The sequence below is a fragment of the Mustela lutreola genome, chromosome 11 (assembly GCF_030435805.1).
Source record: "Mustela lutreola isolate mMusLut2 chromosome 11, mMusLut2.pri, whole genome shotgun sequence".
NCBI classification, from domain to species: Eukaryota; Metazoa; Chordata; class Mammalia; order Carnivora; family Mustelidae; genus Mustela; species Mustela lutreola.
Window position 1 is genome coordinate 8,599,448 of NC_081300.1, and position 18,629 is coordinate 8,618,076.

General features: G+C 34.8%; 1 protein-coding gene across 12 annotated transcripts in view; it reads right to left on the reverse strand.

The window, feature by feature from the left end:
• Positions 1-18,629, reverse strand: part of CCDC102B (coiled-coil domain containing 102B) — a 320,660-nt gene that overhangs the window by 162,783 nt on the left and 139,248 nt on the right. For all 12 annotated transcript variants that reach the window (XM_059140061.1, XM_059140060.1, XM_059140062.1 and 9 more), the window contains one exon: positions 10,638-10,754. In XM_059140061.1, the coding sequence (XP_058996044.1) occupies positions 10,638-10,754 (117 nt within the window). The remainder of the gene's footprint in view (positions 1-10,637; positions 10,755-18,629) is intronic.

Genomic DNA, 18,629 nt, shown 5'->3' on the forward strand with positions numbered 1-18,629 from the left:
CTGCCTTTGGCTCAAGTCAAAATCCCAGGGTCCTGGTAGCCTGGAACAGAGCCCCACATTGGGCTCCCTGCTCAGCGAGGAGTCTGCTTCTCCCTCTGCCCCTCCCCCTGCCCATGCTTCTGTGCTCTCTCATTCTATTTCTCTCTTTCCCCTCTCTTTCTGAAATAAATACATAAAATCTTTAAAAAATACTTTGTTAAGAATAATTATTTTATCGGGGCACCTGGGTGGCTCAGTGGGTTAAAGCCTCTGCCTTCAGCTCAGGTCATGGTCTCAGGGTCCTGGGATCCTGCCCCACATCGGGCTCTCTGCTCAGTGGGGAGCCTGCTTCCTCCTCTCTCTCTGCCTGCCTCTCTGACTACTTGTGATCTCTGTCTATCAAATAAATAAATAAAATCTTAAAAAAAGAATAATTATCTTATCACTTGTTTATTTCTTTAGTACAATAATTATTATTGTGGTGATTACTAGAAAGCTTAAAGTCATAGACTCAAATACAGACCTTGGAAAATTTTTCTTTTTCCATGGTACTTCAACCTGTGGTAAAAACACATGAAAAGACCTCAGTTTATAAAACTCAAATAATTCCAGAACAACTGTTTTGAACTTAAGCAGATCAGTACTGAAAAGAAAAGCTAATATGATTCTTTGCTGTTAAAATAATAATTCCAGTACAAGTCTACTTCAAGAAGTGAGGTAAGTCTCAAATAAACAGCTTAACATTATGCCCAAGGAAGCAATAAAATAAAGAACAAACAAAACCCAAAATCTGCAGGAATAATAAAATAATAAAATAATAGAAGAAATAAATGATATAGAAACTAAAACAATCAATCAATAGAACAGATAAAACACATCAATAAAACCAGGTGCTGGTTCTTTGAAAAGATAACAAAACTGATAAACCTCTAGCCAGACTCATCACAAAGAGAGAGAGAGAGAGAGAGACTCAGACAAAATCAGAAATCAAAAAGCAGAAATAACAGCTAACACCACAGAAATACAATGTAAAAGAGTATCATAAAAAATGATATGCTAACAAATAGGACAACCTAGAAAAAATGGGTAAATTCTAGAAATACATAATCTACCAAAAATGAATCAGAAAGAAGTAGAAAGTTTGAACAGACTAATTATCAGCAATGAAATTGAATCAATAATAAAAAAACTTCCAACAAACAGAAGTCCAGGACATGATAGCTTCATAGGTGAATTCTACCAAACATTAAAAAGAAGATTTAATACCTATTCCTCTCAAAATTTTCCAAAAAACAGATGTGGAAGATAAACTTCCAAATTTGTTCTTCGAGACAAACATTACCCTGATAGCAAAACCAGTTAAAAACACTAGATAAAAAGAGAATTACAGGGCAGTATCTGTGATAAACAGAGATGCAAAAATCATCAACAAATTTTTGCATACTGAAACAAAGAATACATTAAAAAAAATCATTCACCATGAGCAAGTGGGATTTATTCCTGGGATGCAAGGGTGGTTCAATATTTGCAAATAAAATAACATGATGATACGTCACATCAATAAGAGAAAGGATAAAAATCAGATGGTATCTCAACAGATGCAGAAAAAGCACTTCATAAAGTACATCTATTCATGATAAAAACCCTCAACAAAGTAGGTTTAGAAGGAACATACCTCAACATAATAAAGGTCACATATGAAAAAGTCAAAGCTAACATTATACTCAATGATGAAGAGTTTACAGGCTTCTCCCTAACATCAGGATAAGACAAAGGTGTCCACTCTAACTACTTTTATTAAACTTAGTACTGGAAGTCCTAGCCAGAGCAATCAGACCAGGAACAAAAGGCACCCAGACTGGTAAGGAAGAAGTAAAACTTTCACTATTTGCAGATAACATGATACAATATATAGAAAACCCTAAAGATTACATCAAAAACCTACTAGAAGTGATAAATGAATTCAGTAAAGTTAAAGGATACAAAATCAATGTAGAGAAATCTGTTTCAACCCTTTACACCAATAATGAAGCAACAGGAAAAGAAATTAAGAAAACAATCCCAGCAATTCCTGGGCACCTGAGTGCTACAGTTAGCGAAGTGTCTCTTAAAAAACAAAACAAAACAAAAAAACCAAAAACAAACAAACAAAAAAAAACAAAAAAACAAAAACAAAAATGATTTTATTTAGGACTCCTGGAGGGTTCAATAGGTTAAGCATCTGCCTTTGGTTCAGGTCATGGTCTTTGGGTCCCAGGATGGAGCCTTGCATTGGGCTTCCTGCTCACCAGGGGGTCTGCCTCTCTCTCTCTCTCTCTCTCTCTCTCTCTCCTTCTGCTCCTCACCACCACTCGTTCTCGCTCTCAAATAAGTCACAAATTTTTTTTCAGATTTTTAATTTTATTTATCTATTTGAAACAGAGAGAAAGAGCAGGCACACAAGCAGGGGGAGCAGCCATATGAAAAAAAAATTCAGTTTTCCCAGAATATTATTTTTCTCTAATATAAAATACATATAAAACACATATATTTTATATAAAATATCTCTTTAGAGGTTCTGTTTCCTGAGTTCTGTCAATATAAACCCAAAATGTGCCAGAATGCTTAAATCCATATCACTAACAGACTTCTAATTATATATACGTACATATATATTTATAATATTCATATATATGAATATTCACTCATAAAAAAGAATGAAACCTTGCCATTTGCAACAACATGGATGGACTTAGAGAGTAGAATGGCAAGTGAAATAAGTCAGTGAGAGAGAGACAAATACCATTTGGTTTCACTCATATGTGGAAGTTAAGAAACAAACAAAGGTGCGGAAAAGAGATAAACCAAAAAATGGACACTTAACTACAGAGAACAGAGGTTTATCAAAGGGGAGGGGGTGGAGGGATGCAAGAAATAGGTGATGGGGATTAAGAGTGCACTTATCAGGATGAGCACCGGATAATGTATAGAATTGTTGAATCACTATATTATACACCTGAAACTAATATACCACTGTAAGTTAACTTTAATGGAAATAAACATTTTAAATGATAAAAAATAATTATTCGAATAGCCACCCATGCTTACCAGGGTTATACATATTAGGAACAAAATTTTAAATTTATGTATTTATAAAGGTTATCTAACTAATAGCATATTCTATTGCTTAAATATTTTAAATATAGTTGAATTTCTAAAAATTGAGGGAAACATCCTACCCTACTAGGAAATAAATGAATTTAATAAGTTTAGAGGGTACTGAACTTCTTCAATTAAACCCAGAAGGTAGAGTATAACATGAAAATTGGGCTTATCTTTATAGTTTAGGTGACTAGCCACTGGTTTCTTGATACACTTGTCCTTTAAAACATTACACGCACCAAGCTCTATCAGCGGGCACACATGAAATCATTGTGGCGGGAACATATCGAATATAGTCCAATATAAAACACATCAAATCATATTCTGAATGAGTATGGGCATAAAGTCGTGCCTTCCCTCCATTTTGATTTTTTTTCTTTCAACCTCACCAAAGGTCAAAATAGAAAGCCCTCTTCTTTCTGATATGTACTTTATCCCTCCCCACATCCATTCCATCAAAGCCATGGGCTTTGCTGGGCATCGACCTCGAGGCAAGCACTATTGCAGAATGAAGCTGAGGTCTCCCATCAAACTGACAGTCCCTTATGTCACATTCATATTAACCTGGGATTTCGACAGAAGAGCAGTGAGACTGTTCACTTAGCTCATATGAAAACGTGTTCTCTAAGGGAAACATTCTGAGGATGATAATGGGGAAGTTCTAAATCAAATACCACTAATCTAAAATAGAATCAATTCTCTTTATTGGATATGTGAACCCTTGTTAAACATGCAACTGTACTCTAACAGGTTTAGTAGAAGTTTTGAGTTTGAAGCAGTGAGAGTAATAATCGAGGAAATTATGGAATGTAAATAAGCATGCCCATACAAATTTGCCAAGCCCACTTGTTGCCCCTATAGAAAACAGTAAGCTGGATCTTGAAATAAATGCACAGAAATGATGGGCCAAGGGGCCCAGGAAAGCCCCAAATATATTTGCTTACACCCAAAAGAGGACAAGACCTAGAAGGCATCCGATTGGAAGCTGTAGGCAGGTCATCAAGAAAACACTAGGTGGCGGGGTTGGCAGGTTTCCTTACCGCAGCCTCGTCCATTCCCACACAGACTGCTTTCTACCCACTAGAATACAATAAGGACCTTATGAGTAAGAAAAAAATCTCAGATTGTAATTAAATCATCAATCTAATTTAGCTCACAAGCTTTCTGAACACCTGACCACCAGGAAACTACTGCTGATGGGGCATCTGCACAAAGGAATTTTACATTCTTCAGCCCATCCTACAAAATTCTTAAACTTTTTTGAAAACAAAACAAAACAAAAAATCTATCATTCAAGGCACCTAATACTTCCTGGATAAATCATTACAGGCTTTCATCTGTTATTCAATTTTTATATTTATCAGTTTTCTGTAAACGCAAGACAAGTGACAGTTTGGTCTTAGATAATTGGACTATTTAGACTTATATTTGTCTAAATAACCAGAATGCATATCCATGTGTGACAGTTTTAATTTTCAGTTTTTCCAGAATATTATTTTTCTCTAATGGCTTACTCATATAAAATATCTCTTTAGAGATTCTGTTTCCTGAGTTCTGTCAATACAAACCCAAAATGTGCCAGAATGCTTAAATCCATGTCATTAACAGACTTCTAAATTAACTTGCTTACAGCCATCAATACCCTGTTTCAAAATTATGCAATTATTTCTGATACATTAAGAGTATTCTCTGTAATCTAACTCACTTTATTACAACATGTAAAGTCAGAGGTATGAGATACAAGAGATTTAAATCAATTTAGATTATCATCTTTTGTGGCAATCTCAGAAAATTAAATTATGACGGAATTGGATTTCTAATTATATAACTCCCTTCCAGTCAAAGACAATACTATTTAACTGTCAATAAATAAAATCCCAGGCATTTCTTCATTTAAAATTTATAACGAGGTCAACTTCCCCAGCATCATGCAAATCTGCTACATAGATCCCATATATTTGAAAACATGCACTTAACTATAATTTTTTAAGAATCCTATATCCCTCACGGAAGGCGGTTCTCTCTCTTTAGAGAGTATCCCTCTCTGAGGGCAGGTCCATTTCTATATCACACACCACCGAATTACTAGATCCTAGTACAGTATATAGCACACTATATACAGAATGAACGTTTGAATTAGCATTTAAGAAATCACATTGAAAATAACTTTTTCCTTTTTTTAACATAGAACAAAAACATTTTTCTGCCCTCTGTATTTTCCCTGACTTTACCACACAAAATCTGGCAATGAACTGCTCCTATTAGACTATGTTAGTTACTCATCTAGGGATTCAAATATTGTCCCACATCCACATAATTCCTGATATTTATTGCTATGTAAGAGGGAAAGGAGGAATTTTTGCTTCACTGTTAACACGTCAATATTTTTTTAAAAAATGTTTCAATATATTCCTCTACTCAAAAGAGATGATCTAAATATTCTACAGATCAGATCACCCTTTTTATTACATTATTTCCTGCTAATGCTGTGGTCTTCACTCACCGGATTCTCCCCTTCCCACCAGCGCCCATCGCTTGGCTAGCTGTCACTCCTATCGCAGATCTCGTTCTGGACATCTTTTCTATGTACGTACATAGGTCACTACATTTCACCTACTGACGTAGAGAACACACTGTACTTAACTGTCGGAGGTGTTGGGTTTTTTCCCCACTGTGGCCATCACTGGGCCCATCGCTCTCTCAGACCCTTAGTGCCAAGCACACTGGAGATGTTTGATCAATACTTGTTGGTAAATGGATTAAGATAAAGAACAAATGAGCAGGGGGACTATTTGTGTAATCTTGTTTTGTTTTCTACTGCTCTGTTATTTCACTGTGCCCACGCAGAGAGAACAGAGAGACTCTGCTTGATGTTCACATTGAGAAAAGTTTCCTTTAAAACGCCAATCAATAAGATAGTATCTGGGTATGAAAATTTTGTGGCACAAAAGGTTTATATTTTGTCTTGCAGAAGCAAAATAAGGAGGGCTACTTACATAATCACTAGTTAAATGTAACATGTTACCCATGCGGGTCTTTTTCCCTCAGTTAGGATGCAACATTTTAAAAGTGAATAAGTGACGACATTCTGGGGCACCTGAGTGGCTCAGTCGGTTCAGTCAGTTAACCATCTAACTCGGTTTTGGCTTAGGCTGTGAGCTCAGAATCCCGAGATCGGGCCTGCATGGGGCTCTGCGCTCGGTGTGGAGTCCACTTGAGATTCTCCCCCCATGTGCTCTCTCTCTCTCTCTCTCAAAATAAATGAATTTTTTTTTTTTTTTAAATAAGACACTCCAAGAGAGAGAGAAATAAAAACAAGTGAATATATTGGGTCCCTTCAGTTTATATTATGCTGCATTCAATTAGGATTACAAAGAAAAATCATTTTTAGAGCATTTTTTGGTACCATATAGAAAGATTTAAACGCTAATGAAGTATCAGAAAATACATGTCAACAGCAGAGCTCTAAGCTAGAGCTGGCAGAGCCTACTGTGGACCATTCGCTAGTATCAGAACGGGAGACATAAAGTGAGGGACCAGAATAGATCTTCAGAGTTTTTAGTTGTACTTACTGGGCTAAATAGGGAAAAGTATGTTGACTTCTTCTTTCCAAAGTGCAACAGAAATTGGATGTACATGTTTGGATAGGTGAGAAAAGAACAATTCACAAATAAGAAACAAGAAAATAAGAAATCAAAATTCCAAAAAGTTTAAAAATGAAATGTTGGCAATAAGTTTTTTAGAATAATACAAGATAAAATGGTTATTTTCCCTTGGATGAATGTGTATCCCAAAAATGTTGGCCTGAAAAAAATATAAAAGGAGTGTTTCCTGATTACGTTTGGTTTTAAGCAGCAACCAGACAGCAGAAAGAGGTAATGATTTCTTGACTCAGAATGCTAATTAATTTCCATTCTAAACAAACTTCTTTTCCAGTTTGAAGGGCCTTGGTCTTAAATATGGAAAATAGATGAAATGTTTGTGTTACACGTATGCATACACTAAGACACAGCCATTCACCTAGCACCTTGGTGCGCAGAGAATTCACCTCCTCACACATGGGCTAGTATTTACAATTATGTAAATACTATGGGGCTTTTCTGTCAATGCTGCATTTCAAATTTCTTTGACCAAATTTCTACAATGAGAAGCTTACTTCAAGAAAAAGAAAATGAGGCAGATTAAGAAATAAGGAGAACACACAAGTCAAGTGAAAACATACTATTATCAAATTTGTGAGTATTAGTAACAGTTTAAAAGTTGTTCATCATAAATGGGGATCATCAATGTTAAAAAAATTGTGATGTTTGATATTAAAATACTGTTTTTTTTCCAATTCAAGAAATATTGCTGGAAATTCATTTCATTTCTTGAATAAACTCACAAGGTGATAGACCAGGTCGTTAATGTCAGAGATGGACTGCCGGGCCCATCTGACTTCTGGATTCAAACTCATTAGCTACATGGCCTTGGTAAGTGGCCTAACCTGAATCTGAGTGTGCACTCTGGAAAACTAGAACTAAATGACAATATAGGTGAGAAATTATTTCAACAATATTTGAGGTTATTTTGTAACCTTGAGCAAGGAAAATTCTCAAAGGCGCTTTCCTTTAAAAGTAGACAAAAATATATACAGATCATAAAACAAAAAAGTACAAAAAGAAGTGTGTTAACTATGCTGAATTAAAATAAAAAAATAAAAATAAAAACAAAATTAAAAAAGAATATATAGCTCATAAAAATGTTAAGGTATTAAGTGAGATCTTATATTTCAATGGTCCAGCACTATAAATGTGACATATTTGTAGTTATCAGTAACTGGTAGCTATTTTAATAAACATTATATCAGTAAAAATGAACAAACAACTAGAAATTTATGTATAGATAAGTAAAATACAAATTAAAATGACCTTCTTGTCTATCAGTTAGCAAAGCATTAAAAATAATCATATATACTGTTAGCTATAGAATAATGAAATGAAAATGTTTATACAGGCACGAGAATGTTTACTGCAGGCGAGTAAGAATGTAAATTGATATAATTTTTCTAAAGGACAATTTGGTGATGTGTATAAAAAATTTAAAAAATAAACGTTCTCTTGGTCAAGCCATACTACTTCTAGGAATTTACCCTAAGCCATTTTTAATACCCAAAGATGAATGTGTACACACAAACTGCAATACTGATTATATATCTTAAAAAAACCCAATTCTTATTTTTTATATTTTAAGATTTTATTTATTTATTTGAGGAAGAGAGAGAGAACAGAGCCAGGGGGAAGGGCAGAGGGAGAGGGAGAAGCAGACTCCTTGCTGAGCAGGGAGCCCAAGGCAGGGCTCAATCCCAGGACCTTGGGATCATGACCTGAGCTGAAGACAAATGCTTAACTGACTGAGTTGCACAGGAACCCCCCAAAAACCTGATTTTTAAAAATAGGTTATATTTGAAGTAAGATATAGCACAATAACACAATGGCTTTTATAAAAACATATTACACATTATGATATGATTTTAGAGACCTAAATATAGCCAGTGTAAAAAATAAAATAATGCCAGCAAAGGGTGATTATCTGTCTTCTTTTCTAAGGAAAAAAAAATAGCTTCTATACTAACTTAAAACTGAAATGAACCATATGCTCACATATATAACACACACATATACACACACAAGCTCATTGTTTCTATTTAGAATCTGTCTCAATATTTTATTTGTTTTCTTTTGAACAAAGCTTTCCTTCTTCAATTTAATTCAACAGAATATACCCCTTAAGTGTACATAGTTAGACATAGCCAATTCATGTCTTTCATTTGCTTTCAGCTTTCAGTGCTCTATTAAGAATTTTTAAATCATAAAACCATATATCACAGTACTTGAGTGTCTTGTGGGAGATTATCTTTAGGTGGTAAAAGGTCTATATCCTAACACAGAAACACAGTTGAGTTATATCGATATGAAACACCTAACACAAGGTCATATAATTAATAAATGAGTCTCCAAACTTTTTACTAAATAAAACTAAAAAAGAGATCCTATGTTGCTATGGCTCCCAGTGCATCTGAAAATGATGATATTAGATTACGTCCTCGGCGTTTGAGGAGAGTCATAATATATAGCCAGATGTGTCTTTCTCTGTTTTTGTATCTAACTGTTAAGTAAGCTTTTATACATGTTGTGCAAAGCTTAATCTAAGATGTTCTCCGATCTCAGGACCAAGAAAAAATGGCGCCTCTCCCGATGGTTTGATTTCTTTAAGAAAACAGCCATCACACAAACCGCCATTTTCCCTTTTGACCTAACTGGTAGAAAGAATTGTTCTCAACACATCAGCCGTTCTCATCACGGATCTCACACGCCTTCCCTCACCCACCACGTCTTTCTTTACATGACCAATGGAAGACGGGGCAAGGAATGATGCTGATTCAATCAAGAAGAGCTCTTTCTCCTTAACAACTTCGTGTAACTCCCCAAATCAAGGCAGGCTGCGTCCGACCAGCTTTCCCTTGCAGCGTGTGATCATTTCAAAAATCCTGTGTGATGACTTTTATTATTCTTACTTCCATTATTTCAATCAATCTGTATACTGAGACTTAGGTATAAGGAGTTGACCAGAATAAAGTAATCAGTAATGGAGCTGCTTCTGGCTCCAAAATCTTTGGTTTATGCATTTTGCACTGCACTATGTTCTTCTGATATAAAATATACCACGGTGTGAATTCAGTCTGTATGGACCTTTAGAAAGAAGAAAGCATCTCATACAAATCTCCTTCCTCCTACCCTATATTTCCTGAATTGTTGCCACACATTGATATCCAAGACATTCTTCCAGAATTATGATACAAAATAAGTAATTTATGATTTTCCACTTTTAGGGTACTAACAATATTTACTATGTAGTACAAATAATTCAATATCCTATCTATAGGAACAATAATCTATCTAGAAGAACAATAATTCCTCCTTTATTAACAGGATGGAGAAAACAGAATTTACAATCTGTGAAAATTCTTTAGGTGGTGATGGTGGTAGAAGTGTTCAAAATAAATGTTCCCACCATTTCACCTGTCACAGCTAAGAAATGAATTAATAACAGTGAAGTTACCCTGCCTTGTCTCTCACTGTTGGTGGCTGCCAACAGCCACATTAATTCCGTCAGAAACTACCTGTAACACATTTGTCAGTCATTGGTCCTGATGATAACCTAACATACTAGATCTAGCAGTCAACTGACCCTTTAAAAATTATTAACTCACAGTTAGAATTGTATTGGCTATCGGTTGTTTTTTTCATCAAATATTTTGTCTTTATAATAGGTAATTCCAATCTAGTGATGAGTCAGTATGATCCCACAGCATTTTAAGTCCTATACAAATGGCTTATATTTATTATTTTTTATTTTCAGCAGAATCTTTCTTCATAAAGTAACCAACAATGCCTCTATTATACTCCTTAAAATAGTATATCACCTAATAACCTTCAGGTATGCTTTGGTGTTACAATCTTTATCCAGTGTCTTACCTCAGCTCTTAACTCAGAGATCAGTCTATCCTTGCTCTTTTGAGATTTTGATTCTTCCTTTATATCTCCTGATATTTCTTCCATTTCATTTTCATGCTGACCAGGAATAATGTTAAGCTGAAAAAAAGGAGAAGTTAAAATTATAGTCACATAATGCTCCAGTGTCTGGCTCCACTAGTCTTTCATTTTGCTTTTAGTTTAGTTTTTTGGATTCTGGCAGGCTTTATCATTGCTGAGGTAATTAATGTAGTTGAACCATTTATTTCTTATATTTCTTATATTATTAAGAAATAATAATAATATATTTGAAAAATTCTTGGTTGTTAGAAAACAAATCAACAATCTCCATAAATCCAAACTCACCAATTGAAAAAACTGGGCAAAACTTGGTTAATACACAGAACCCTGGTAACTGACCAACTGAATTCTAAAGAAATCTAATTAATACTGATCTTATAGTCTTGAATATTTATAATACAGGACTCTTCGTAATCCTACTTAATGTCCATTTTTTACGAAGTCCAAAGAGTTTATAGATTATAATAGAGGTAAACTTGGGCAATAGGAAAAAAAATCATCTATACAATGCTAGAACTGGTAAAAATATGTTTATAAAAGATGCCAATAAATTAGCAGGAAAACAGGATAAATAAATTATGGCATATCCAGATAATGGAATATTATTCAGCACTAAAAAGCCATGAAAAGACACAGAGAAAACTTAAATATATATTACTAAGTGAAAGAAGCCAATCTGAAAAGGTTACTTACTGTATAACTAATTTTTGACACTCTGGAAAAGGCGAGACCATGGAGACAATATAAAATCAGTGCTTTTCAGGTTCTTGGGGAGGAAGGGGTGAGTAGGTGGCACACAGAGATTTTCAGGGCAGTGAAACTATTTGGTATAACACTGGTGGATATATGTCACTATACATTTGTCTAAACCCAGAGAATGCACAACACCAAGAGTATACTCTAAGGAAAACTATGGACTGATGTGTCAATGTAGGCTCATCATTTGTAACAAGTGTATCACTCTGGTGGAGGACACTGATAACAGAAGGTTGTGCTTAAGTGCAGACAGGGAGCAGAGGGGAAATGTATGTATCTCCCTCTCAATTTTGCTGCGAAACAAAAAATGCTCTAAAAAATACTCTAAAAAAAAAACATAGGAACATGAGAAAAATCCTGGAAACACACAGTAATTTTTCCTCCTAATTGTTCTTATAGTTTTCAGCAGAAACACAAAATTTGATAAACCTACAAAATACGTAATACATACACATATAATATTTTGTTTTGTTAACATATTTTTCCCTAAAATATGGAGGCAAATATTTTCAAAATTAATATAATTTGTAAGGAATCCCACAATAAATTAGAAAATAAAAGCAAACATTATATTACCTATTTATAATTAAAATGATATTACTCATAACATTATCATTGTTAATAGTAATATTGAGTATGTAATAGTCTCTAGGAACTGGACTTGAGACGTATTTCCTGAGTTAAAGGTAGAGTAATCCTATGCGTTAGGTATGTAGTACCATCTTTACCTTAAAGAAAAATAAGCTGTATTTTTACTAGGCTTAAGCAAGTTCCCCAAATTTGCAAAGCTAGTAACTGGAAGAGCACATTTTAAGAATGTTTTTGTCAAATTCATTACCTGAGTTCTTAATTACAAACTGGTAGCTACACCTATAATTATAAAGCTAAAAGCTGTTGTATAGTTTACTGAAAGGCAAAAGACTTACAGCCACATGCTCAAAATGAACTACAAGGGTAGTAGGGTGCCCAGTACAGACAGGCTCCTTGCTCAGAGTTAGTCACGTGGAGAAAATGCCATGGAAAGCAAGCGTGGAACTGGATGCAATGCTAAGAAGTTCAAAGTCTGTCCATGCATGTCTCACCCTACTTCATGTAAATAGACAATGTGGCATTCACCTCTGGCTAAACTAAACTAAACTAAACTAAAAGTCACTTTGCTAAAGAAAATAATTAATTATAAGAGTAAAATCAAAGAAATCAAAGCATCAGGTTTTGGTTTGCATTCACCAAAGTAAACCCCAACTCATTCTGGTAATTGAATGCCCTTAGTTTTACTTCTAAAATCTTGACCATTAATTCTCAGGGAATTAGATCAATCAATAAGTTCTCTCACTATTAACAGGACTGCGATCAATGTTACCACTCAAAGGAGAGAAGAGGTAAGAAAATAACTTTTCATACAGTATGGGAAATCCACACCAATTATCTAAAATAATTCCATTTTCACTGACAGTAGAAAATCAAGGATCTTTGGATATACAAAGAAACCAAGAACATGAATAAAATAGCCAAGATTTGAAATCACAATGTCTGACAGAGGGAGGAAAAAGGACAGAGATAAATAGTATAATTTAAGATATGAAAGAAAATGTTATTAAAAATATAATCACTGGGAAAAAATGAATTGCACCCATAAATTAAGGACAGAACAATTTCAAAATTTCAAAGAACAATAAAGGAAAAAAATTAAAATGTGTCTAGTAATCCTTTTGTTTGGAAAAATTCACTAGAAACATTGGAAAATAGAGTCAGAGGTTAAAGTATCTTGAAGCTCTGTTCTTGGAACTGTTTGCTTGATGCATTCACTCCTTTGGGAAAGATGATGTGCACCCACAGCACCACATACTAATAGAAATTCTGATAATCTCCAAACGTCTAGTTCTATCTTGTAGGTCTCCTTTGAACTTCGGACCTAATGTCCTACTCCTTGTCACTTTTATAGGTATCTAAAATTTAACGCATTGCAAACACAAATTAAGAATTCCCTAAACTTGTTTCTCTGCCAATCTCTGCCATCTCAGTTAAGTATCAACTCTATCCTTCCCTTTAATCAGACCAAGGATTTTGGATTTATTTTTAACTCCTTTCTTTCTCCGACACATCATACCCAAACCAAAATCAAAATAATTCAGTGTTGCCTTCAAACTATATATAGTAAATCCAACCATTTCTCTACCTATACTACTACTATTTCTCTACCTATACTATACTACTGCCTTGATCAAAGGTCACCATGTTCTCTCACGTCAATTATTTTAATAGCTGCCACAATCTCTGCTTCTCCATGTAACTCTGTAGTCCCTTTCCCAAAACAGCAGTCAATAAAGCATTTTCAAAGTAAATCAAATCATTTAATTCTGAGGCTCAAATCTTTCCAGTGGCTTTCCAACGCATTCAGAGTGTAAGTCCAAGTCCTTACCATCTGCCTGGCCCTGGATGCCCTCAGTGCTCTTCTCCTACTCCTACCTCTTCTTCTGTTAGTCACTCTGGCCTTCTCACTGTTCCTACACACTCCAGGCAGGAAACAGCAAAAAAATAAAATAAATATTCTACAGTGAAGGCACTTAAAACACTGTAACAGGAAAAAAAAAAAAAAGCCACTCTGATGGCCAGATTAATAAAACAACTATACTTTTCCCTATGAAAATTTGAGTTATTTTGATCATTTGAAAATTATACTTTGGACTCAAAATCACCTTAATTTTGCTACTTACCCTATTAAACTTCAGGCTCAGATTAATGGAGTTATAATTAAAATCTAATTAGTAGCTGAAAGGTTGAAAGCTATAGATGTGTAGATATTAAGGATTATTTTAGCAGAATTATGAAGTCATCCACAAGTGATATATCACATTACTTAAACTGAAAGTGACAGAAATAGAAGGTACCTGAGAAAGTGAATGAATCAGCATTAGAAAGCATTTTCCAAGTTCAGGTCCTTTTATTTAATAGCTATATTTAAGTATAGTCTCTTATAAGACTTCTTTTTCTGAAATTGCATCATAATATAATTCCAAAATTCCTCTTTAAAATTTCTCTTTTCAAATGCAGTATTTGTGAAAGGTTAAACCAGGCAACTTTTCACATCTCTGACTTCAGAAATATCTACCATAATTTGCTTCTGGAAAATTAGCAATGCTATATGTAAATATTTATTCTCCTACATTCAAATTAGCATGGAATGAAAGTCTTTTTGAAGATGATTCTGGAAAACAAAAATATTGTGTAACTTACAAATAAAAATATTTTCTTACTTATTCAGATCAAGTAGGAAAAGAAAATTTCATTTCAAAAATGGCACAAAAATATAATCTAACATACCCTGTTATTTTATTTCGCCTCACATTTTACCCTTCAAAATAATAAAAAATGATTAGGTAGTTATTGCTTATCTCAAAGATCTGGCTTTTGTGAAATATTGTGTTCAATATTTATGTCAATGTTATTAATAATACAACAAAATTCAATCTCCTCAGAGACTAAACCCATAATTTCTCCCATAACTCTCAACAAATGATCTTGCAACTCCATTCATGGAAAAGCAGGAAAGCTATAGATAGGAAGGATCTTCAACTTCTTGTACCATAATCTACAAATTTTCAACCATCTATACAAATCTTTCCTTCTTTCCTCTTGTTAAAGAACTTAAAATAGCCTTCTCCTAGAGTCAAACACTAATCATTTCATTTGTAGTCAGGATTTGGTACCTTTGGGGTACTTGGTTAATTCATTCTACGAACTGTTCGCCTGCTGGATTTTCAAGATCTCTTGGCTTCTCCCTCATCAACACTTAGTTGCCTGATAGTTTCCATTTAGGTTGTAAAGCAAAGTATGAGAGATCAAGTAGGGCAGATCCTCTCCTTTTCTTTCTCTCTCTCTCTCCCACCTCTGGAAAAAACACCTCTTTTCCCATTTTGGAGGTTTCCACTCCAGCTCTGTTTCCTCTCACTCTCAAGTGCCTTGGAAGAGTTGCTCACATTCACATTTTCCCCATGCTCCCCTTTCACTCATTCCTACATTGGCTTTTGCTACACCCATTCCCAATATTTCCCAACACACAATATTCAACCTTGTCCTTAACTTGAATCCATGGCAGAATCTGATTCCTGTTAACAATGCCTTTGCTCAAGCACTCTTTTGTTCTGGCTTATGGAAGGAAAGGTTTTCTTTCTCTGCAGTTTCCCTTTTTCTTTCTGCCTTACCTGTACTAATCCTCCAAACCGTCTTTTGTTTCATTCAGTATACCACCACGGGGGTGGGGGTGGGGCAGGATCCCCTTCACTCCCATGCTTCCACCACCTTCTCATGGTTCATTGTTCACATTTCTTTCTTACACTCATAAATTCCAAATCCCACCAAACACTCCTCCCTCAAGCTCAGTATACTCAGTTTTGAATACATGATCATTTCCCCTCAAGTTTCTCTTCCTCATGATGTGCCTTCTTTGGTGGAAGGCAACTCCATAGATAAGGTCAGAAATCCAAAACCTCTTCTCTCTAACACCCTAGTATCCATGTACATCTCCAACATTCACTGAATCACCAAGCATCACAATGTTTTTCACGTGTATATTTCTCAACTCTCCACATTCCCCAACCAAACTTAGGTTGTTTCTCTCTGGATTACCAACAGACTCATAGAACTTTCCTCATCACCTGTACCCCCCAAATCTCTTCTTCACACTGAAAGTTGAGTCATTTTTTCAGTGATGTAATCAAACTGATGCTGGTTAACACAATGCAATGGCTTTTCCCATTGCCCTCATGTTGATGCATACATTTATAATTTGGCTTTGGAATAAGTATTGAATATCAAATAGTACAGAGTCTAAGACCAAGTTTTTAGCAATTGGGTAGGTTCTGGTGGTGATACCATATTCTTACGAAAAGTGAGGAAAGGTGGAAATGTGCCCAAATAGAAAATGACCCAAATGCAGTGGACCCAGGGATAGCTAACAACAAGGTAAAGGTTCCAGATGATTTTAATAACTCTAAGTGCATGGAGAAGCCTCCAAAATTCAACATAACTGCAAAAATTTTAGCCAAGATTATTTAAACTAATCTTCACCTAATTCCCTCCCTCAATCTTAAAGAATGGTAGTAAAGAATAAAACAACGTTTAACTATGCTCACAGCAAATTTTCTTCTATTCTTTAAGTCAAAATAAAGCACTAAATATCTAATCTTAGTGGTATTTAAACTGTTTTGCTCTCATGCTAATGTATCCTTTACTTTTTTTAAAGACTTGACTAAATAGTATATTGATTTAGATACAAAAATGAATTTCCTGCTGAATTTTAAATATTTTATTTTATTTTATTTTATTTTATTTTATTTTATTTTATTTTTTATTTATTTATTTGACAGACAGAGATCACAAGTAGGCAGAGAGGCAGGCAGAGAGAGAGGAGGAAGCAGGCTCCCCGCTGAGCAGAGAGCCCGATGCGGGGCTCGATCCCAGGATCCTGGGATCATGACCTGAGCCGAAGGCAGAGGCTTTAACCCACTGAGCCACCCAGGCGCCCCTGAATTTTAAATATTTTAAATAAAATGGTTGCATCATATCTTACAGAATGTTAACATCTAAAACCCACATAACTGTAATGCTATCATCTATTCAAAAAATTGTAATAATTTTATTTCTTGAATTTTTATTTCTATTTCACCTTCCCCAGGTCATCATACTGTAACATGTTTATATTTGAAAATGTTTTTACTCAATAACATGCAATAAAAATGCATATATAAAATTTGTATGTGTATGTTGTGGCTGTAAGATTCCAAATGTTAAAAAGTTTCTTTGGATTGAATTATCTCTACAATTATTATGGGTACATGGTTGCTTAAAAATAAGACAAGACAGCACATATTGTGATAAGTAATTATTAAATATAAACTAATCATTTTCTGGAAATGCATTTCTTAATGAGATAGATAGATACATTTTTTCAATTAGTTTGTGTATCCATGGATGAAATTACTTATTGATAGAATGAAGTAAGAATTATCATCAGTTTTCTCTATTCTTTTTTAAAGGTAGGCACTGAGAAAGTTGATCACATGCTAATATATATGGAAGATGTTTTGTTATAGCAAAGGCTTTGCTTGTGTTGTTTTTTAATATCCTTCTAAATAAATGACAAAGCTACTTCTGATCTTATAACAAAATTAATTTTTTTATTATCTGTAAACTGACAAATCCATTAGGTCCCATTCCACTATTTTTATGAAAAAGAAATGAGAAAACCACTTGAAATGACAAAAGTTTTGTGATCCACTGATTAGCTGGTTTCTCAAAACAAATATTCCAAAATATCTCTATGTTTGGTATGTCTGCATTTTCCCCACTGGCAAAATGTTCTAAAACCACACCTGGGTTGGGAGACAAGCATGACTTTCATTTGAAAAGTGGATGGAGGGTAATGTGGGAAAAGAGAACTCACTTGAAAAGGACAAACTTCTTTAGGCAACTGGATTTCTGAAGGCCGCATATGAAAGTTTGGGAATCTGAAGTTGAAATCCACATAACTATCCCATGGGGACCTGTGGGAAGATGGTAGTGGTGCGGTGGTGGTAGTCCTTTTAGGGTACGCAAATCTCTGCATGAAAATAGGCAGAGCAATGACAATAACAAAATTAAAACCCATGGAAGCCTATAGCAAAATGAGGTGGGAAGTTTTCCCTAAAATCCTAAGATAACAGGTATGTTAAGACAATCTACTTGAAGAACTCCAGAATACCAGCATCTGTTTGAGAAAATTAAATGGAAGAAACAACATACCCTGAGAACAGGAGAACCTCAAACTGACAGTACACCTCCCCTGAAAATGTGTCAGGTTGATTTGAAAACAGTAGATGAAACTAAGAGAGTTTTACACATAGAGGGCAAGAGGCCCACAATGAAATCTGAAATGCAACAATCTATATCCTGTATACTCTCAAAAACCAAAACAGATAAAACTTCCTTTAAAAACATATCCTAGAGATGTCTGGGTGGCTCAGTTGGTTAAGCATCTGACTCTTCATTTCAGCTCAGGACATGATCTCAGGGTCATGGGATCAAGCCTGCATTGGGTTCCATGCTCAGCATGGAGTCTGCTTGAGATTCTCTCTCCCTCTCTCTCTCTCTGCTCCTGCTCTCTTTCTCTCTCTTCCAAAT